Genomic DNA, 23152 nt, shown 5'->3' with positions numbered 1-23152 from the left:
GATGTGGGAGGAAACTGGAGCACCCGGAGAAAACCCACGCGGTCACAGGAAGAACGTGCAAACTCCACACAGACAGCACCTGAGGTCAGTAATGAACCTGGGTCTCTGGCGCTGTGAGGCAGCGGTTCTACCGGCTGCACCACTGTCCCCCCCCCCCTCAGTATTACAGGTAATATATTGTATTATGGTGTGTTTATTTGTAAGTTGTTGTGTTAATGTATGTGTAAAGCTCCAGCAAGTGGCAGTTTCATTGTTCCGTTCATGGTATATATGATAATAAAACACTCGACTCGATGAAATTGTAAGCGGTTTAACTTAGAGGATGCACAGGGAACTATAGATGCTGGTTTACAAAGGACACAAAGTGCTGGAGTAACTCAGAGGGTCAGGCAGCATCCCTGGAGAAGATGTACAGGTGACGTTCAGGTCAGAACTTCAGTCTGAAGATTGGTCCTGACCCTCTGAAGCCGTTTGTCACAGTTTTCCAGCTACGGTTCCTTCTACCTGATGGTAGCAGTGAGAGTAGATCGTGGTGTGGGTCTTTGATGATGCTGGCTGTCTTGATGAGGCAGCACCTGGTGTAGAACCCTGCGATGGTGAGGAGGTCAGTACCGGGTAGGCTGTCGGACCTTCTCCTTTGCTCTACCTATTGTACTTGAGTTTGAACTGATGGTGTTTATGTAGGGCATTATCTGACCTGATTGGATAGCATGCAACACCAAGCTGTTCACTGTACCTCGGTACACATGACAATAATGAAACTAAAGCTAAGGAAGGTTCTTTGACCTGAAACATTGACTCCTGCTTCTCTTCCCCACAGATGCTGGCCGACCCGCTGAGTTTCCGGAATGTTCCGTCTGCGTGATTGATGCTGCTGAGGTTTCCCTCTGCCCCATACCTGCAAGTGTTGGTCTGTATCACAAGCCGCCGACTCCAGCAGTCGTTGCTGGACCTCCGCCTGTCTCTGCGACACGGTCACCTGTAGCTGCCCCAGCCGCTCCTGTGGAGGCAACACAAGATAACAACACCAGGGCCTGGTGAATTATGGACATGCTGCAACCTGGAGCTAAACACAAAGTGCTGCAGCAACTCAGCAGGTCAGGCAACAGATCATACTGCGCGGAAACCGGCCCTTCAGCCCAACTTGGAAAATCTCTGGAGAACATGGATATGTGACGTTTCAGGTCAGGACCCTTCTTCAGGTGATGGTGTAGAGGGGTCAATGCTAGGGGAGGGGGTACAAAGTCTGGCAAGTGTTTGGTGGAAAAAAAGACACTACTGGAGTAACTGAGCGGGTCAGGCAGCATCCTTGAACACGGTGACGTTTCATGTTGGGACCATTCTTCAGACTGATTGTGATGGGGTTGGGGGTAGGAGAGGCAGGAAAGGCTTGGCAAGTAATGGGTGGATAGAAGTGAGGGGGGGTTGATAGGCTGTAACACTGACACACCCCTCACTCTCACACTGACACACCCCTCACTGTAACACTGATACACCCCCTCACTGTAACACTGACACACCCCTCACTGTAACAGATACACCCTTCACTGTAACACTGACACACCCCTCACTGTAACACTGACACACCCCTCACTGTAACACTGACACACCCCTCACTGTAACAGACACACCCCTCACTGTAACACTGACACACCCCTCACTGTAACACTGACACACCCCTCACTGTAACACTGACACACCCCTCACTGTAACAGACACACCCCTCACTGTAACACTGACACACCCCTCACTGTAACACTGACACACCCCTCACTGTAACACTGACACACCCCTCACTGTAACACTGACACACCCCTCACTCTCACACTGACACACCCCTCACTGTAACAGATACACCCCTCACTGTAACACTGACACACCCCTCACTGTAACACTGACACACCCCTCACTGTAACACTGACACACCCCTCACTGTAACACTGACACACCCCTCACTGTAACACTGATACACCCCTCACTGTAACACTGACACACCCCTCACTGTAACAGATACACCCTTCACTGTAACACTGACACACCCCTCACTGTAACACTGACACACCCCTCACTGTAACACTGATACACCCCTCACTGTAACACTGACACACCCCTCACTGTAACACTGATACACCCCTCACTGTAACACTGACACACCCCTCACTGTAACACTGACACACCCCTTACTGTAACACTGACACACCCCTCACTGTAACACTGACACACCCCTCACTGTAACACTGATACACCCTTCACTCTGGGAGTCAGACACACGTCTCACTCTGATCAAATTTGGAGCCAGGGCCAGTTCGATCACCTCTTAAATCAGCGGGGGTCTGTCCCTGGCCAGGGTTGGCTGTTGTTGCAGAGAATTCTCTGCCGCTGCTGGCACCGACTCACTCAGTGTGCAGCGAACTGATAATCCCTTGGACGTACCTCGGCCAGAGCTAACCAGGGAAGTGCATAGATCATAGAACAGGACAGCAGAATAGGCCCGTAATGTCTGTGCCGAACATGATGCCAACTAAATATAGACACAGAGTGCTAGAGTAACAAAGTAGGTCAGGTAGCATCTCCGGAGAACATGGATAGGTGACTTGTCGGGTTGGGACCCTTCTTCAGACTGAAAGTAGGAGGTAGTGGGGGTGTGAAGAGCTGGATGTGACATAGACCAGGACCTATCAGGACCAGCAACAAATGACCTGAGGAAAAGCGGTAGCCGGTAGGTCCCTTGTTGGCCAGGGAATGGGTGACCTCAAGAGAAACAAAGTGGAGAACTGGGGCAGTTCAGTGGTGAACGGTAGAGTTGCTGCCTCACAGCGCCAGAGCCCCGGGTTCCATCCTGACTACTGGTGCTGTCTGTACGAAGTTTGTACGTTCTCCTCATGACCACGTGGGTGCTCCGGTTTCCACCGAGATGTACAGGTTGGTAGGTTAATTGGCCTCTGCCCCCCTGCCCCTGGTTACCTGGCAGCTGGTGAGCTGCTCTGCTCTGGGGCGGAGGGAGTCGCTGACCAGGGAGCAGTGGCGGAGGAGGAGCTGGACGTTGGAGTGGAGGGTGGAGAGCGTGCCGCCGGCCAGCGCGCAGCTGAAGATGTCAGCCTGTCCCAGCACAAGAAGCTGTTCCGCCATCTCGCGGTGAACTCCATCCAGGGCCGCTGTCCACACCTGGCACATGGGAACAACATGTCAGTCACCACCAGAGCAGGCCCGCACAGCCAGAGTCACCACGCCACCACCCTGGTCAAACCCACAGCGGCCCAACTCACCCAGACCCATACACCATCTACACTCGTCCCACCTGTCCACGTGTGGCCCATATCCCTCCTAGAATCATAGAATCATACAGCGTAAATAGACCATTCGGCCCAACTTGCCCATGCCGACCCACATGCCAATCTACACTCGTCCCACCTGTTCACGTGTGGCCCATATCCCTCCTAGAGTCATAGAATCATACAGCATAAATAGACCATTCGGCCCAACTTGCCTATGCTGAGCAACATGCCCATCTACACTAGTCTCACTTGTCCACTTAAGGCCCATATCCCTCTAAACCTTTCCTATCCATTTCCCTGTCCAGATGTCTTTTAAATATTTTTATAGTCGCTGCCTCAACCACCTCCTCTGGCAGCTCGTTCCATACACCCAGCATCCCCGAGTGAAAAAGTTGCCGCTCAGGTTCCTGTTAAATCTTGCCCCACTCACCTTCATCATGTGTTGATGAATCTTGTTGATGATTCCCCCCACTCTGGGTAAAGGGGATAGTACCTGTGTATTTACCCTATCTGTGCCTCTCATGATTTACACAATAACATCGCTGCTCCGATGCTCCATGGAATAAAGTCCTAGCCTGCGCTACCTCTCCCTATTGTTCACGCCCTCGAATCCTGGCAACACAGCCAGATTCAAGGACAGTTTCTTCCCTGCAGTTATCAGGCAACTGAACCATCCTATCATCAACTAGAGAGCGACCCAGACCTCCCACCTGCCTCAATATCTTTAAACAGACTTTACCTTGCACTAAACATTATTCCCTTTATCCTGCATCTGTACACTGTGGACGGCTCGATTGCAATCATGTGGAGTCTTTGTGCTGACTAACTTTTCATGTAACAATAATAAACTAAACGTGACACGTGACAATAATAAACTAAACATCCGAGGAAATATTCTCTGCAGCCTATCCAGGTGGATGACGACGTTACCTGAAGGGTGTCGAGTTGCCGCGGCGCCTCCTCACACGGCCCAAGGCTGCAGTGGCCCAGCGTCTGCTCAGCAGCGGCCACCCACTCGCTGATCCGGACGGCCGTTCTCTGCACGGCCTCCTCCAACCTCAAACCCGCATCCTGCCGTGTGAGCCCCTAACACAACGGAACAGGACAATAGGGCCCGTTAACTCTGCCGGGAACATTGGGGGGGGGGGGGGGGAGAGAGAGGGGGGAGAGGGGAGAGAGAGGGGGGAGGAGGGGGAGAGAGGGGAGCAGGGGGAGAGGGGAGAAGTGGAGAGAGAGGGGAGAGAAGAAAAGAGAGAGGGGAGAGGGGAGAGAGGTGGAGAGAGAGTGAGAGTGGAGAGGAGAGGGAGAGGGGAAGAGGGAGAGTGGAGAGGAAAGAGGGAGAGGGAAAGAGAGGGGAAGAAGAGGAGGAGAGAGGGAGAAGGGGGAGCAGTGGAGAGGGGAAAGAGTGGAGAGAAGAGTGGAAGGGAAAGAGGGGGGGAAGAGAGGAGAGGGGAGAGGGGAGAGAGAGGGAAGAGGGGAGAGGGAAGAGGGGCAGAGGAAGAGGAGGAGGGGAGAGGGAGAAGAGGGAGAGGGAGAGGGAAGAGGGAGAGGGGAGGGAGAGTGAAAGGGAAAGAGGAAGAGGGAAGAGAGATGAAGAGGGAAGAGTGGAGAGAGAAGTGGGAAGAGTGGAGAGGGAAGAGGGAAGAGTGAAGAGGGAAGAGTGGAGAGAGAAGAGGGAAGAGTGGAGAGGGAAGAGTGGAGAGGGAAGAGGGAAGAGGGGAGAGGGAAGAGTGGAGAGGGAAGAGTGGAGAGGGAAGAGTGGAGAGGGGGAGGAAGAGAGGGGCAGAGAGAGAGATGGAGGAAGAGAGGGGGGAGGGGCGGAGAGAAGAGAGGGGGAGCGATAAGAAGGAGGGGGGCGAGAGAAGAGAGGGGGAGAGAGAGCAGGGGGGGGAGAGAAGAGAGGGGGGAGAGAAGAGAGGGGGAGAGAAGAGAGGGGGGAGAGAAGAGAGGGAATGGAGGGGAAAGAGAAGAGAGGGGAGAGAAGAGAGAGGGAGAGAGAGGGGAGAGAAATGGAGGCCCCCGTCTCCTCCCCCTCCATGTCTCCTCTTCCCGCCTGTCCTCCTCACCTCTGTTTGGCCCGCGAGCAGCGCAGCGCTTTGCCCTTGCTCTCTCAGCTGTGCCATCCACATGCTGAGCTCCTCCACATCTGGAGCGGGTCGCGAGACACAGCTTGGCTCCCTAGCTGTGACGAACACCTGTAGAAACATTGCAGACTGTTTAGCACAAAAGGGCTGGTGTATCCCTGCCAGCCTGCAGCGTCCCGGCCAACACAATCTCTCCACCTGGCCTGGCGCACAGCTGGCCAGCTGCTGCAGGCAAGCACCCAGATGTTACCGTTTGTTTGAGGGACAAGGCTTATAGCATCTTGGCGCTGTCCAGCGCAGATACAGGCCCTTCAGCCCACCTTTTCAATGCCATACTGGGCTAGTTCCATTTGCCTGCATTTGGCCCATATTTCCAGAGAAGATTACGGAGATTCGGTATGTCAAAGAGGATTCTCTTGAACTTCTACAGGTGCACAGTAGAGAGCATACTGACTGGCTGCATCATAACCTGGTTCAGCAACTTGAACATCCAGGAGTGGAAAAGACTGCAGAAAGTTGTGACCACTGCCCAGTCCATCACAGGCTTTGACCTCCCCACCATCGAAGGGATCTATCGTAGTCACTGCCTCAAAAAAGCGGCCAACATCATCAAAGACCCACACCATCCTGGCCACACACGCATTTCTCCATTGCCATCAGGAAGAAGGTACAGGAGCTTGAAATCTGGAACAACCAGGTTCAGGAATAGCTACTTCCCCACAGCCATCAGGCTAATAAACACGCCAACAAATAAGCTCTGAACTATAACAGACTATTATTATTATTGCACTATATTTGTTTATTTATTGAGTATATGTGCATGTGTATATATACACACACTGAGCTTTTTATTTCTCCCGTTATGTACTATGTTTACATATTCTGTTGTGCTGTAGCAAGCAGCATTGTCCTATCTGGGACACATGACAATAAAACACTCTTGACCTGACTTGACTTGATGTACTGTATGTCCAAATGTCCATTCAAAGTTGTAATTGTACCGCTTCTCTCGCTTTCTCTGGCAGCTCATTCCAGAAATGGACGAGCGTCTGAGGAACTCTTAAATCGCTCTCCTCTCATCTTAAGCCTGTGCCCTCTAGTTTTACAATGCTGCATTAGAAGGTATAAACTATAAGGAGAGGTTGGACGGACCTGGATTATTTTGTCTGGAATGCCAGAGGTTATGGGGATACCTGAAACATCAAATGATGAGGCATACTGTAGATAGGGTGGACAGTCAACTGTTTCCCATCTTGGAAATGTCAAAGACTGTGGCATAGCTTGAAGGTGAAAGGGGCAAACTTTAAAGATGTGCAGGGCAAAGTTTTTACACTGAGGGTGGTGGGTGCCTGGAATGCGCTGCCAGGGGTGGTGGTGGAGGCAGATACGATTGTGGTTTTTAGGGACTATTGGATCGGCAGATGGATATGTAGGGAATGGAGGGATAGTCTCCTCTGCCTAGATCACGTGCAGGCAGAGACTAGTTTAACTTTGCATCATGTCTGTCACGGTCATTGTGGGCCAAAGGTCCTGTGCTGTAATGTTCTGTAGAAACAAGGAACTGCAGATGCTGGTTTTCAAAAATATGACACAAAGTACTGGTGTAACTCAGCGGGTCAGGTAGTATTTCTGGAGAACATGGATAGGTGATGTTTCGGGTCGGGACCCTTCTCTGCACTGGTTCTGTTATATGTTCACAGATGAAGCTTGAACAGGGGTGGTGGGCGGAATGGCTAGTCAGGAAATATCAGCTGAAGAGAAAGATTACGGGGAATGGGAGAGAAGACCAGTGAATCTTCGAGGTCGCTGCAGAGCTCCTGAGGCATGGAGCCAACACAGTGTAGGATGTTAGTCTGCAAGTTCTCCACCCATCCAGGATTATTCCTTGGGACAGAGCTCCCTCTCTCGTAGATCCACAGTACCATCACCTCACAGTCTCCGACCAAACCTCCTCCAGCTGCTGCTAAAGCCTCTGGCTACAAGGAGACACAAGGAACTGCACATGCTGGTTTGCAAAAAACCCACAAAGCGCTGGAGTAACTCAGCGGGTCAGGAATCATCTGTGGAAATCATGGATAGGTGATGTTGCGGCTCGGGACCCTCCATCAGACTAAGTTGCATTGTGCTGTTGTAGGTACAAGTCAACTCTTGACTTAGTCCTTCTTGTGGTGAGAGGGAATAGACAATAGGTGCAGGAGTAGGCCATTCGGTCCTTCGAGCTAGCACCGCCATTCAATGTGATCATCCCCAATCAGTACCCCGTTCCTGCCTTCTCCCCATATCCCCTGACTCCTCTATCTTTAAGAGCCCTATCTAGCTCTCTCTTGAAAGTATCCAGAGAATCGGCCTCCACAGCCCTCTGAGGCAGAGAATTCCACAGACTCACAACTCTCTGAGTGAAAAAGTGTTTCCTCGTCTCCGTTCTGAATGGCTTACCCCTTATTCTTAAACTGTGGCCCCTGGTTCTGGACTCCCCCAACATCGGGAACATGTTTCCTGCCTCTAGCGTGTCCAAACTCTTAATCTTATATGTTTCAATAAGATACCCTCTCATCCTTCTAAACTCCAGAGTGTACAAGCCCAGCTGCTCCATTCTCTCAGCATATGAGAGTCCCGCCATCCCGGGAATTAACCTTGTAAACCTACGCTGCACTCCCTCAATAGCAAGAATGTCCGTGTGGAAGGGGAGGGAGGGAAGGGGATGAGGGAGAGAATAGACAGAGGCAGGGGATTAATGAGTGGTGAGGGAGAGGAGGAGTGGAGAGAGGAGTGAACGGGAAGGGACGAGGGAGTGCTAAGAAGGGGTTGTGAGGGTGAGAGGTGGTGGGAGGTAGGGGGTGAGGAATGCAAGAAGAAGTGAGAATGGGGGGGTTCAAGAGGGTTCGAAGGATGAGGAAGTACCGCATGTCCCCAACAACCATCACCAACGTCTACAGATGTGCCGTAGAAAGCATTTGGTTTGGATATCACAACTGGTTTGGATATCACAACTCTAGCCGGAGTTCAGAGGGCAGACTGTGTCGAACTGTGTAGGGGCTACTGACCTGGGGCTCTGGGCCTTGCTGAAGAGAATCTTCCAGAAGCTTCTGAAGGCCCTGGGTCTCCTGCTGGAGTTGTTGCCAGCAGTCCAGGATCTGACGTTGAAGCGTGGGCCCCAGGACCGGGTCTGCTGGGGTCCCCACTACTGGCCGGTACACGTCCCTGGGTCAGTCACACACGTCAGTCTCATCCCCTGCAGCCCTCCCCCAAACCCTCTCCCTCCTGGCCTCCTTCCCCCAAACCCCCTCCCCCGATCCACCAAACCTCCTCCCTCAATTCCCCCTCCCTCCTGCCCTTCTGCCCCCAAATCCCCCTCCCCCAAACCCCCTCCCTCCTGTCCTCAATCCACTCTCCCACAATCCCCCCTCCTGCCCCCCTCCCTCCTGCCCTGCTGCTCCCACAATCCCCCCCTCCTGCTCCCACCATCAACCCCCGTCCCTCGATCCCCCCTCCTCCCTCCCTTGTACAATTCCCCTCTTCCTTCCTCTCCCCCTCCCACAATCTGTCCACCCCCCTCCCCCCAATCCTTCAACCCCCCCTCCCTCCTTCCAATTCTCCCCACTCTACCACTTTCCTGACATTCCCCCACCCCAATCTCCCAGGGAATCTGTCTGTGTCAATCTGCACCAGGAGCTTTCCGAGGCCCAGAAGATTCACGAGGATGTTGCCGGGACTCGAGGGCCTGAGCTACAGGGAGTGGTTGGACAGGCTAGGACTCTATTCCTTGGAGTGCAGGAGGATGAGGGGTGATCTTATAGTGGTGTATAAAATCATGAGGAGAATAGATTGGGTGAATACACAGAGTTTCTTTCCCACAGTAGGGGAATCGAGGACCAGATGACATAGGGTTAAGGTAAGGGGGGACCTGAGGGGCAACCTTTCCACACAGAGGGTAGTGGGTATATGGAAAGGAGCTTCCAGAAGAGGTCATTGAGGCAGGGTCTATAACAACATTTAAAAGACACCTGTACAGGTAGATGGACAGGAACGGTTTGGCGGGATGTGGGGAACGTGGGTAGGTGGGTCGAGCACAGGATGCCATGGACAAGGAGGGCTGAGGGCCTGTTTGTGCTGTATTAGGTGTGATTGAGGGACAAATCCCACGACAGGGTGGCCTTTACCCACCTTCCCCACCCACCAGTGAGGGGTTGTCAATACCTTGTGGGGGCTTCTGCTGGGATCCTGCCATCATCAGGAGCACATGGCTGGTCTGGAGGCCACATCATCTGGGTCTGCTGGGCCATCTCCCTGGTGGGGCACAACTGGGACAGCTCCTGCAAACCACACCCAGAGGCATTAACATCTGGACATTATACCACAACACATCTGGAAATCATTCTGTGAGGCCACATCTGGATATCACACCGGGAGCCTTACACCTGGAGATTACCCACTTCCACCTCCACATCTGGAAATCACTCAATTGGACCTCCACATCTGGAAGTGACACCTGGAGATCACATCTGGATATTATATCTGGTGACTGTATGATGATGGTGAGGAGTGTGAGAGTACTACTGCTGTACACGTGTTCTGTATCTGAGATGTTTATCTAATAGGTCTCTAAGTGCTTATGTATAGTGAGACGTTCACCAGACTGATTCCTGGGATGTCAGGACTTTCATATGAAGAAAGACTGGATAGACTTGGCTTGTACTCGCTAGAATTTAGAAGATTGAGGGAGGGAGGATCTTATAGAAACTTACAAAATTCTTAAGGGGTTGGACAGGCTAGATGCAGGAAGATTGTTCCCGATGTTGGAGAAGTCCAGAACAAGGGGTCACAGTTTAAGGAAAAGGGGAAAGTCTTTTAGGACCAAGATGAGAAAAACATTTTTCACACAGAGAGTGGTGAATATGTGGAATTCTCCGCCACAGAAGGTAGTTGAGGCCAGTTAATTGGCTATATTTAAGAGGGAGTTAGATGTGGCCCTTGTGGCTAAAGGGATCAGGGGGTATGGAGAGAAGGCAGGTATAGAATACTGAGTTGGATGATCAGCCATGATCATATTGAATGGCGGTGCAGGCTCAAAGGGCCGAATGGCCTACTCCTGCACATATTTTCTATGTTTCTATGTTAAATGAATTGCACTCTAGCTCGGTACATGTGACAAATAAAGTCCCGTACCAGGGGCCGGAGCGGTCTGTCGGGGGAGCGTACCTCAGCCGCAGGGTCTACCTCCTCCAGCCGGGTAGGAGGGGAGGGGGGAGTGTGAGGGGCTGGGGCGGTGTAGGGTATAGTGTGAACTTGTCGGTCGGGGGGAGTGTGAGCAGGCTGGTGGTGTGTGGGGAGTGAGCGAGCTGGGGGGCTGGGGAGGTGTGCCGGGGGTCCTCTCCACATGCCGGGTGGAGGTGAGGGATGAGTACGTGAGCGGGACTGGGGAGGTCGGTCGGTCTGTCGGGGGAGACGTACCTCAGCCGTGGGTTTCCCCATCTCTAGCCGGGCGCGAAGCTGTGTGAGGGAGCCCCTCAGGGAGCCGAGGCGTTGAGACAGTGCCTCCAGCTCGGGACCCCCCTGCTCCAGGCCCGTCCCCGTCAGGCACACCAGGTGTTCCTCAATCTCTGTCAGCGCGGTCTGCGGTGAAGGGCAGAGAGTCTCGTTACCAGGGCCGGCGGCACCATAGTAACCACAACACACCAGCAACATTTACACCCAGAGACGTTAACAGCCCAGTGGTGTCCAAGGTCAAGGACAGGGTCAGGACAGTAAGATCAGTGTGGAGAACACTAATATGCAAGGGCAGTTTGAGAGGAAGGAGGACGAGGTTCTGGGGCTCTAGAAGAGCGTTAAAGTGGATCAATCCCCTGCACCTGATGGCATTTTGGATTTTAGAATATAGAGATACAGCGCGCAAACAGGCCCTTTGGCCCACCAGGTCCGTACCAACTAGTGATCACCCCATACACTAGTTCCATCCTACACACCAGGGACTACTTTACAATTTACAGAAGCCAATTAACCTACAAAGCAGCAAGTCGTTGTGATATGGGAGGAAACCGGAGTACCCAGAGATAACTCACGCAGTCACATTGAGAACATACAAACTCCGTACAGACAGCACCCTTAATCAGGATTGAACCTGGGTCTCTGGCGCTGTGAGGCAGCAACTCTACCACTGTGTCACTGTGCTGTGAGATAAATCCCCAGGTTATTGAGAAAGACAAGAGAGGAGATTGTGCGAGTCTTGATGAAGGCCTTCTCAAATCAAATCAAATCAACCTTTATTGTCATCTTGCAAAGCAACAGTTGCACAGTGCAAAATGAGAAGACGTTTCCCAGGGAATACCGGAGCATCGCACATGAAACTTAAAACATTTCACACATAATAACAATAAAAAACAATCCAGTCCCTGATGAAACAGTATAAATAGTTAAAAGCAGGGAAAACAGCAACATTAAAATACAGTAAAACCAATCATTAAAATGTCCAGGGCAGATGATTTGAGTGGCCAGTGCCAGAGTTATTAAAATGTCAGTGCAAAGCCGCAGAATCAGGTGACTGTGAGTACAGAGTGACTGTTTAGCAGCCTCACAGCCTGTGGCAGGAAGCTGTTTAGCAGTCTTGTGGTCCGGGCTTTGATGCTACGGTATCTCTTGCCTGATGGCAGGAGATCCAGGTGTGTGTGGAGGGGGTGCAGTTTGTCCTTAGCTATTCTCAGAGCTTTTTTCAAACAGCGGCTCTGGAACAGTTCTTGTACCGAGGATAGGGAGACGCCAATGATCCTCTCTGCTCCCCTCACTACCCTCTGCAGAGCCTTCCTGTCTGAGCAGTTGCAGTTGGAATACCACGTGTTTATGCAGTACGTGAGTACAGACTCCACCGTGCCCCTGTAGAAAGTCCTGAGGATGTTGGTGGGGAGTGAGGCCTGTTTGAGTTTCCTCAGGAAGTGCAGTCGCTGATGGGCCCGTTTGACAATCCCAGTGTTGTTCCTGGACCAGGTGAGACTGTCTGTAATTTGCACTCCGAGGAACTTAATACTCTCCACTGTGTGTTTTGGCTGCACCCTCCTGAAGTCGACAACCATCTCCTTTGTTTTGTCGACATTTAATGCTAGATTGTTGTTGCCACACCAGTCCACTAGTTGTTTTACTTCCTCCCTGTACATTGATTCGTCATCTCCGCTGATGAGTCCCACCACTGTTGTGTCATCCTCAAATTTTATGATCTTATTGTCCCTGAATCTGGCAGCACAGTCATGTGTGAGCAGTGTGAACAACAGCGGGCTGAGCACACAGCCTTGAGGGGAGCCGGTGCTCAGCTACAGGCAAGCACCCGGAAGATTTGAGAGCAGTTTAAGCTGTTTCTTTATTTTAAGAAGGGAAGTAGAGATAATCCAGGGAATTATGCTCCAGTCATGTCTATGGTAGGGAAACTATTGGTGAGGATTGTTTCGGATAGGATTTATTCCCATTTGGAAGAAGATAGGTTAGAGACAGTCAGCATGGCATTGTACATGGCAGATGGTGTCTTATTAACTTGATTGAGTTGTTGACAAAGGAGATGAATGAGGGTGGGGCGGTGGATGAGGTCTACGTGGATTTAGTAAGGCATTTGATAAAGTCCCCCATGGTAGGCTGATCCAGAAGGATTTCATCGAGATGAACAGTGACTTGATTCAGAACTGGCTAACTGATAGAAGACACAGGGTTGTGGTGAGAGGGACAATATTCAGGCTGGAGGTCTGTGACCAGTGGAGTTCCACAGGGATCTTGGACCTCTGTTGTTTGTGATATATATAAAATAATTGGACATAAATGTAAAAATAAACACAAAGTGCTGCAGTAACTCAGCGGGTCAGGCAGCATCTCTGGAGAAATGGAAATGTCATAGAAACATAGAAATTAGGTGCAGGAGTAGGCCATTCGGCCCTTCGAGCCTGCACCGCCATTCAATATGATCATGGCTGATCATCCAACTCAGTATCCCGTACCTGCCTTCTCTCCATACCCTCTGATCCCCTTAGCCACAAGGGCCACATCTAACTCCCTCTTAAATATAGCCAATGAACTGGCCTCAACTACCCTCTGTGGCAGAGAGTTCCAGAGATTCACCACTCTCTGTGTGAAAAAAGTTCTTCTCATCTCGGTTTTAAAGGATTTCCCCCTTATCCTTAAGCTGTGACCCCTTGTCCTGGACTTCCCCAACATCGGGAGCAATCTTCCTGCATCTAGCCTGTCCAACCCCTTAAGAATTTTGTAAGTTTCTATAAGATCCCCTCTCAATCTCCTAAATTCTAGAGAGTATAAACCAAGTCTATCCAGTCTTTCTTCATAAGACAGTCCTGACATCCCAGGAATCAGTCTGGTGAACCTTCTCTGCACTCCCTCTATGGCAATAATGTCCTTCCTCAGATTTGGAGACCAAAACTGTACGCAATACTCCAGGTGTGGTCTCACCAAGACCCTGTACAACTGCAGTAGAACCTCCCTGCTCCTATACTCAAATCCTTTTGCTATGAAAGCTAACATATTGCTATGAAAGCTAACATAGTTAACACAGTGATGTTTTGAGTCGGGTCCCATCTTCAGACTGATGGAGTTGGGAGGAGAAAGCTAGAAGAGAGATGTGGGTGACAAGTGATATGTAGATACAGGGGTGGTTGTAGAGGAGGGGTGATTGACAGATGGCCAAGATGAAAAGGCAAAACGTGTAAGATAGAGAGAGCAGAGTAGTGCATTGTGAAGCCAGAGGAAGGGATATAGGTGGCAATAGTAGACAATGGGGGAGGAGAGCGGGAAGAAGGGGGTATCTATCAATACCGTGTCTGATCATTTCCTTCTGGTTGTGCATGGGATCGAGCTGTGCCTGAACTGGCTGACACATATAGTTCAGCTTAGAGATACAGCACAAAAACAGGCCCTTTGGCCCAGAGTCTATGCCAACCAGCATACTAGTCTATGTCACCCATTCATACTAGTTTAATGTTATCCCACTTTCTCATCCATTCCCTAGGCACTAGCAGCAATTAACAGAGGGCCAATTAACCCCCCCCCCCACAGTGCGGCACTCCCTCACCCCCCCCACAGTGCGGCACTCCCTCACCCCTGCCCCCCCCCCCACAGTGCGGCACTCCCTCACCCCCCCCACAGTGCGGCACTCCCTCACCCCCCCCACAGTGCGGCACTCCCTCACCCCCCCCCCCCCCCCCCCACCCACAGTGCGACCCCCCCTCCCCCCCCCCCCAGAGCGGCACTCCCTCACCCCCCCCACAGTGCGGCACTCCCTCACCCCCCCCACAGTGCGGCACTCCCTCACCCCCACCCCCCCCCCCCACCCACAGTGCGACACTCCCTCACCCCCCCCCCACAGAGCGGCACTCCCTCACCCCCCCCACAGTGCGGCACTCCCTCACCCCCACACCCCCCCCCCACCCACAGTGCGGCACTCCCTCACCCCCCACAGTGCGGCACTCCCTCACCCCCCCCCCCCACAGTGCGGCACTCCCTCACCCCCACCCCCCCCTCCCCACCCACAGTGCGACACTCCCTCACCCCCCCCCACTCCCCCCCACAGAGCGGCACTCCCTCTCCCACATTGCGGCACTCCCTCACCCCCACCCCCCTCCCACAGTGCGGCACTCCCTCACCCCCACCCCCCTCCCCACAGCGCAGCACTCCATCACCCCCACCCCCCCCAAAGCGCGGCACTCCCTCACCTCCACCACCCCCCCCCCCTCCCCACAGTGCGGCACTCCCTCAGTACTACACGTTGTCTCCTGGTGTGGGATTGTTCTGTGGCTCAGGGGAAGTGCGTGAGTAAGGGAGAGAGAGTTAATCAATGAAATGTTACATCTCCCTCTGCCTTGCGTCACCTTCAAACATGAGATAATAACCAGGCAACATCATGTTCTCTTTGCACAAACCTGGTGACTCTCTCCTTTCTTGGCACCCACCTACCGTTCTCCCAGTGAGACAATTACCAGGCGAAGATTACTGCACAACCCATCTCCATCTCCAGCTGACATCAGCCTTTGCATCTGAATGAGTGAATTAGACCTGCACCAATTACTCTAACAACCACTTGTACAAAGGCAGGCAGAGGAAATGAACTCAATGAGAACATGATGTTTTTCTGATCATCTGTCATACTTTTCCCAGAATCTATGAGCTGGCAGCAGCGCAGGGCAAGAGCCAATTGATTCTATTAGTTTAACGTTTAGTTTAGAGCTACAGCATGGAAACAGGCCCTTCGGCCCGCAGAGTGCACGCTGACCAGCGATTACCCGTTCACACTAGTTCTATGTTATCCCACTTTCTCATCCACTCCCTATACACTAGGGGCAATTTGCAGAGGGCCAATTAACCTACAAACCTGCGTGTCTTTGGGATGTGGGAGGAAACCAAAGCACCCAGAGGAATCTTAGCAGTCATAGGGATACTGTGCAAACTCCACATAAGCAGGACATTTGGCATGTCTCCAGTGACTCTTCCAAACTTCTACAGATGCACCATAGAAAACATACTGTCGGGTTGCATCACAGCTTGGTTTGGGAACAGCCCAAATGCCCAAGACCACGAGAAATTGCAGTTATAGAAATAGCCCAGTCCATCAGACAATAGGTGCAGGAGTAGGCCATTCGGCCCTTCGAGCCACCAGACAGACCAGCCTCCCCATCATCGACCCCATCTACACTTCACGCTGCCTTGGGAAAGCAGCCAAGATAATCAAACACTTGTCCCACCCCGGTCATTCCTTCTTCTCCCCGCTCCCATCTGGCAGAAGGTACAGAAGCTTGAAAACGCGCACCACCAGACTCATGAACAGCTTCTGCCCCTCTGTTATCAGGCTTCTGAACGGTCCTTCCATAAGCTTCTGTCCGATTCACCTCCACCCCATTGCGGACAATAAACCTAAACAGTGGCCAGGGCCTTACCTTTCACATTGAAGGTTCTGGCCTAGTTTAACTTCACAAAGTGCAACACCTCACATTTATTTACATTAAACAATGACACTTGTATGAATGAATTAGTAAAATGATAATAAGGTGAAGTGTTTCATTAGCGGTACGGTACCTTTATCATTTACATTGTGATAGCAGGCACGAAAATAACGTAGGCTTTAGATAAGATACTGTCACGTGATTATACTTCCTGGAATACATTGGTAACCTGGGGCAACAGACGAGGACTGGTTTAACCTGAACTTGTTTAAACATTAACTCCTCTCCCCGCCGTGCAGCTTTTGGAACAGGTTACTCCAGCCACGTGCGCCCAGCGGATGCGTAGGTCCAACCAGACATCCTGGTTCTGTCAGGTTGGTTCACCAGGCAGCGGGATGGTACAGATCACACGACTGACCCACACACTGCTGGGGGCTGTCCACCAGACTCACCCAGCAGCACCAGACTCACACCTCGTACAGTATGACATGGCGGCACGGTGGCACAGCGGTAGAGTTGCTGCCTTTACAGCACCAGATATACAAGTTCAATCCTGACTACGGGTGCTGTCTGTACAGAGTTTGTATGTTCTCCCCGTGACCATGTGGGTTTTCTCCGGGTGCTCCGGTTTCCTCCCACACTCAAAAGCGTGCAGGTTTGTAAGTTAATTGGCAGAAAGGGCTGTTTCCAAACTGGATGGGAGGGAGGGGGGGGGGGGGGGGTGAGGGTCACTGAGTAAAGGGAGGGTGTGTGAGGGGTGGGGGAGGGGAGAGGAGAGGAGAGGAGAGGTGAGGGGAGGGGAGGGGAGGGGAGGGGAGGGGATGGAGTCTGACCTGAGACTGCAGCAGGCTGTCCTGCAGGTTGTGATGCATGGCCGCGCTCCACACTCCGGCTCCCAGCCGCTCCCCGGCAGAGGCCAGCTCACGCTCCACGGCTGCTGCTCGCTCCCAGCACACATCGAGGCCCACCACACTCTGCTGGGTCATCAGGGGGGGGGGAGAGGGAAGGGCAGGGGGGGGGTAGGGGTGAGGGGGGGGGATAATGGAGGGGGGGGTCAGGGGAGAGGGGAAAAGAAAGGCGGGCAGGGAGGCAAAGGGGCAAGAGAGGATAGCAGGGGAGAGAGTGAAGAAGGGAGTGGGAAGCAGTGGAGGATGAGGGATGGAGCAGGGTTGGGGTGAAGGATTGTGTGGGAAATAGTGTGGAGAGAGAGAGAGACAGAGAGAGAGAGAGGCAGAGAGAGAGGCAGAAAGAGAGAGAGAGAGGCAGAGAGAGAGAGGCAGAGAGAGAGAGGCAGAGAGAGAGAGGCAGAGAGAGAGGCAGAGAGAGAGGGGCAGAGAGAGAAAGAGAGGCAGAGAGAGAAAGAGAGGCAGAGAGAGAGAGAGAGGCAGAGGGTGAGAGAGGCAGAGGGTGAGAGAGGCAGAGGGTGAGAAAGGCAGGGAAGCACGTTTGGAGTGAGGTACCGTGGGAGTGAGAGGGTAAGAATGATTAGGTGGTGTAAGAGAGCGAGAGGGTAGGAATGAGGGAAGGAGAGGGAGATCGTGAGAGGTGACAGAGGGGAGGAGGGCAGGCAAGAGAGCGAGTGTGAGTGTGTAAGAGAGAGGCGAGGAGTGGGGAAGGGAGGGTGTGAGGAAGAGTGGGAATGGGAGACAAGTAAAGGAAAGACGAGTGAATAAAGTCAGCACAAGTGTTAATGAAGTGAAACCGTCAGCACTCACCTGGCCAGGTACGTCACAGGGGAGCTGTGATAGGTGGGTGAGAGGTGAGCTGTGATTGGTGGGTGAGTGTGCCCTCACCTCTCCAACTTTAGTTTAGTTTAGTTTAGAGATATAGCGTGGAAACAGGTCGTGCGGCCCACCTAGTCCACGCCGATCAGCGATCTCCGCATATTAACACTATCCTACACACACTAGGGACAAATTGCAATTTTTACCAAAGCCAATTCACCTACAAATCTGTACACATTTGGAGTGTGGGAGGAAACCAGAGCACCCGGGGGAAATCCACGCAGCCACGGGGAGAATGTACAAACTCCGGACAGACAGCACCCTTAATCAGAATCAAACCCGGGTCTCTGGTGCCGTGAGGCAGCAACTCTACTGCTGCGCCACTGTGTCGCCCTAAACCTCACAAACCTGACCCCTCACCCCTCTTGTTCAGCATGGACCAGTTGGGCCGAAAGGCCTGTTTCCAGGGAGAGATCAGTTCCCCTGACAGAGCACCCTGGGGTGTGGAGGCACCCGTCACTCCATGACCCGGCACCTTGTGGTGGGGAAGAAAAGCCTCCTGTGAATATCCTCTGCACCCTCTCCAGTGCATTCACAGCCTTTGTTGCTCTCGAGGGGTTGGAGAGGGGGTTTGAGAATGACCAAGAATCCGGATGGGAAGAGAAGATTGACAGGGATGTTGCCTGGATTTGGGGAGAGATTGGACAGGGAGAGTGTTTGCTCTAGAATGACCCGATTGAGGTTCAGAAGATTACGGGAACAGTTCAGGGATCTGAGCGGGTTGTTGGAGCAGAGGAAAGCACAGAGAGTCAGTCACACAGACGGAAACCGCCCCTCTACACAACTCATCCATGCCGACCGACATGCCCCATCTATACGTCCCAATTGCCTGCGTTTGACCCACATCACTCTAAACCTTTCCTATCCATGTACCTGCCTCAACTACCTCCTCTGGCAGCTCGTTCCGTACACCCACGTCCCTCTGTGTGAAAAAGTTGCCTCCTAGGTTCCTATTAAATCTTTCTCCTCTCACCTTAAACCCATGTCCTCTGTTTAATTCCCATATCCTGTGTAAACAACTGTGCATTCACCCCATCTCTCCCCTTCATGATTTTATACACAACTATAAGTTCGCCCCTCATCCTCCTGTGCTCCAAGGAACAAAGGTCTCGCCAACCCAACCTCTCTGTATAAATCAGGCCCTCGAGTCCTGCTAACATTCTTTAAATCTTCTCTGGACTTTTTCCAGATTAATGACCCCTTCAATGTCAGGTGGGAGGGGTTGGAGAGGCAGACTGTGGCTGAGGGGATCTGTGCAGCGGGGACAAGAGGGGTTAGGGGCTGGTTACCTGTGGCTCTGCGTGTGGAGGTTGAGGTGGAGCTGAGGGGTGGCATTCCTCTGGTGGCTCCATGGTCTCCTCGCACTCATCCTCATCCTGCTCCTGTAGTGAGGTCAGCTTCCCAGGCAGTGTGGCTGGCTGTGGGGACTGAGAAACAGGCAGTTCTGCGTTACACGTTCACCACCACCACCGGCAGCCTCTCACCCTCGGGCACGGGACCAACTGCACCACCCTGCGGCCACATCTGGCTCGAGCTCCATCGCCAAGTTTGCAGGTGACGCCACTGTGGTGCGTTGTATCACAAACACTGACGAGACGGAGTACAGGAAGGAGATAGGGAACTTAGTGACATGGTGTCAGAACAACAACCTCTCCCTCAATGTTGGCAAGATGAAGGAGCTAGTTATTGGTGGAGTACATGCCACAATCAGCATCAATGGTGCAAAGTGGAAATGATTGAGAGTATCAAGTTCCTTAGTGTTAATATTACCAATGATATGTCGTGGACCAAGTACATTGATCCATGAAGGCACAGCGACACCACTACTCCGCCTGCCTCTGCGGGAGGTCACTTACCTCGGGCTCTCTGGGCTGCTCACTATGGGCTGGGGGTGACCTCTGCCCATCTGTGAGAGTCGCAGTCACCTCGTTCAGTGCCTTCTGGGCGTCTCTCACCAGCCTTGCCCGCTGCTCATGCACAACGGCCAACCTCTCCTGCTGGTCCTCCATGTTCCCAGCCTGTAACTGGACCAGGGAGTCAATGAGTCAGGAGATACGGGCAACAGCAGATGCTGGAATCCTGAGCAAAACACAAAGTGCTGGAGGAACTCAGCGGGTCAGGCAGCATCTGTGGAGAACATGGACAGACGACATTTCGAGTTGGGAACCTTCTTCAGACTGATTGTAGTGGGGGGGAGGGGGAGAAAGCTGGAAGAGGGGAGGGGCAGGACAAATTCTGGCTGGTAATACGTGGATACAGGTAAGGGGGGGGGATTGATAGGCAGATGATTGGACAGAGATAAAAGGCAGAAGGTGTGAGACAAAAGCATTTAATTCAAGAGGGCTTGTATACAAAAACAGAGATGTAATGCTGAGGCTCTATAAGGCACTGGTCAGGCTACATTTGGAATATTGCCACAGATGGCTGTGGATATATTTAAGGCAGAGATAGATAGATTCTTGATTAATACAGGTGTCAGAGGTTATGGGGAGAAGGCAGGAGAATGAGGTTAGGAGGGAGAGTTAGATCAGCCATGATTGAATGGTGGAGTAGACTTGATGGGCTGAATGGCTTAATTCTGCCCCTATCACTTGTGACCTTATGATTGAAAGTTTACGAATTGTGAAGATAGAGGAAGGAATGTCGTCTATCCATTCTCCCCACAGATGCTGCCTGATCTACTGAGTTATTTCTGCACTTTGTGTTAGAGTCAAGTGTCAAGTTTATTTGTCATATACAATGTGAACACAACAGTGAAATTCTCACTTGCTGCAGCAACACACATATAAAAAAACAATAATCAATAATATCAGTTATAGTAGGTAAGCAGACCAAAACAGTGTAACTTGTAGTGCGGCCTAAACAAAGTCCACAGTAGTTTGTTGCTAAGGTAGGGTTGATGTTAATTGTGCAGTGTTCAAGAGTCTTCTGGTTGCTGAGAAGAAGCTGTTCTTGAACCTGGAAGTCACAGTTCTCAGGCTCCTGACCTTATTCCCGAGGGTAGCAGCAAGATGAGAGCGTGGCCTGGGTAGTGTGGGTCTTCTTGAGGCAGCATCTTCTATAGAGCCTTTTGATATTGGTTGTTATTGTCATGTAGATGAGGCAAGTACTATAATAGCATTTAAAAGACATTTGGACAGTACATGCGTGGGACTAGTGTGGATGAGACATCTTGCTCAGCATGGACGAGTTGGGCCGAAGGGCCTGTTTCCATGCTGTATGACTCTAGGTAGTGCAAAGTGAAAAATACTCATACGGAATATAGTTTCTCAGCATTATGGTGGAACAATTCCAGTAGGTGTGATGGACCAGGCAATGTCCACCTCTCTCTATAGCTTTCCTCGACAAAGATCCACAAAGTATAGCAGGGAAACAGGCCCTTCAGCCCATCTTGTCCATGTCAGCAAAGTTGGCATTCAGGGCTATTCCCATTTGCCTGCACTTGGCACACAGCCCTCAAAACACTTCCTATCCATATATCTGTCCAAAATGTCTTTGAAATTCATAATTAAGGATAAAGGGGAAATCCTTTAGGACCGAGATGAGAAAAACATTTTTCACACAGAGAGTGGTGAATCTCTGGAACTCTCTGCCACAGAAGGTAGTTGAGGCCAGTTCATTGGCTATATTTAAGAGGGAGTTAGATGTGGCCCTTGTGGCTAAAGGGATCAGGGGGTATGGAGAGAAGGCAGGTACAGGATACTGAGTTGGATGATCAGCCATGATCATATTGAATGGCGGTACAGGCTCAAAGGGCCGAATGGCCTACTCCTGCACCTATTTTCTATGTTTCTATAATTGTATCTGTTTCTACAGCTTCCTCTGACTGCTCATCCCAGATACAGACTACCTCCTGAGTAAAAATGTTGCTCCCGAGTGTCATAACTCGCCCTTTAAATTGGATTGATTTGTCTTTCCCTGTCTGCTGCTGTGTGCAGAGTGCATGTGTATCTGTGCTGCATGCATGCGTGTGTCTGCACAGGTGAGCATGTATGTGTGTGCATGTCCACATGCGTGCTGCTGTATGAGAATGGGCGGGTTTAGATGCAAATGTGTGTTTGTGCTGGCATCAGTGAGCTGTACATGTGAACAGCCTAGTGTGCTTCGGAGCTTGTCTGTTGCATGTGTGACATACATGTAAATTCATGTGTGTGAGCTCCACTGTGTGTGCACCATATGCAGAATTAATAATGGGAAACAAGAAAATGGCAGAACAGTTAAACAAGTACTTTGGTTCTGTCTTCACCAAGGAAGACACAAACAATCTCCCGGAAATACTAGGGGACCGAGGATCTGGTGGGAGGGAGGAACAGAAGGGAATCCACATTAGTCAGGAAATGGTGTTACGTAAACTGCTGGGACTGAAGGCAAATAAATCCCCAGGGCCTGATGATCTGCATCCCAGCGTACTCAAGGATGTGGCCCTAGAAATCGTGGATGCATTGGGCCCTGGTGAGACCGCACCTGGAGTATTGTGTGTAATTTGGGTCTCCTAATTTGAGGAAGGACATTATTGCTATTGAGGGAGTGGGTTCGTTGGAATTTAGAAGGATGAGAGGAGATCTTATAGAAACATATAAAATTGTTAGAGGATTGGCCAGGGTAGATGCAGGAAAAAAGTTCCCGATGTTGGGGGAGTCCAGAACCAGGGGTCAGTTTTTATGTTTAATGTTAAATTCTATAGTGTTGTGTTTATCTTATTAGTGTGCTGCATGGTAACTCAAATTTCACTGAACCAATTGGTGTATGTAACAATAAATGTCCTTTGTCCCTTTTTTTCCTTTGATCGTTTTCCAATGTTCTCTCGACCGGATCAGTTCCTGTGGACTGGAGGGTAGCCAATGTAACTCCACTTTTTAAGAAAGGAGGGAGAGAGAAAACGGGGAATTCTAGACCAGTTATCTTACATCGGTAGTGGGGAAGATGCTTATTAAATGGTCGATTATTAAAGATGTTATAGCAGCGCATTTGGAAAACAGGGGCAGGATTGGTCAAAGTCAGCATGGATTTATGAAGGGGAAATCATGCTTGACTAATCTTCTGGAATTTTTTGAGGATGTAATAAGTAGAATGGACAAGGGAGAGCCAGT

General features: G+C 51.4%; 1 protein-coding gene across 1 annotated transcript in view; it reads right to left on the bottom strand.

Moving 5' to 3' along the window:
• Positions 1-23152, bottom strand: part of clmn (calmin) — a 149390-nt gene that overhangs the window by 5994 nt on the left and 120244 nt on the right. Inside the window, exons 49-58 of the mRNA XM_033026453.1 lie at positions 19919-20086; positions 19352-19489; positions 17112-17255; positions 10811-10972; positions 9557-9672; positions 8404-8560; positions 5342-5470; positions 4206-4361; positions 2965-3165; positions 899-1000 (exon numbers count right to left, since the gene is read on the bottom strand). Of these exons, the coding sequence (XP_032882344.1) occupies positions 899-1000; positions 2965-3165; positions 4206-4361; positions 5342-5470; positions 8404-8560; positions 9557-9672; positions 10811-10972; positions 17112-17255; positions 19352-19489; positions 19919-20086 (1473 nt within the window). The remainder of the gene's footprint in view (positions 1-898; positions 1001-2964; positions 3166-4205; positions 4362-5341; positions 5471-8403; positions 8561-9556; positions 9673-10810; positions 10973-17111; positions 17256-19351; positions 19490-19918; positions 20087-23152) is intronic.

Source organism: Amblyraja radiata, chromosome 9 (assembly GCF_010909765.2).
Source record: "Amblyraja radiata isolate CabotCenter1 chromosome 9, sAmbRad1.1.pri, whole genome shotgun sequence".
NCBI classification, from domain to species: Eukaryota; Metazoa; Chordata; class Chondrichthyes; order Rajiformes; family Rajidae; genus Amblyraja; species Amblyraja radiata.
The sequence above is the reverse complement of the archived record's forward strand: the minus strand, read 5'-3'. Positions and strand labels throughout refer to the sequence as shown.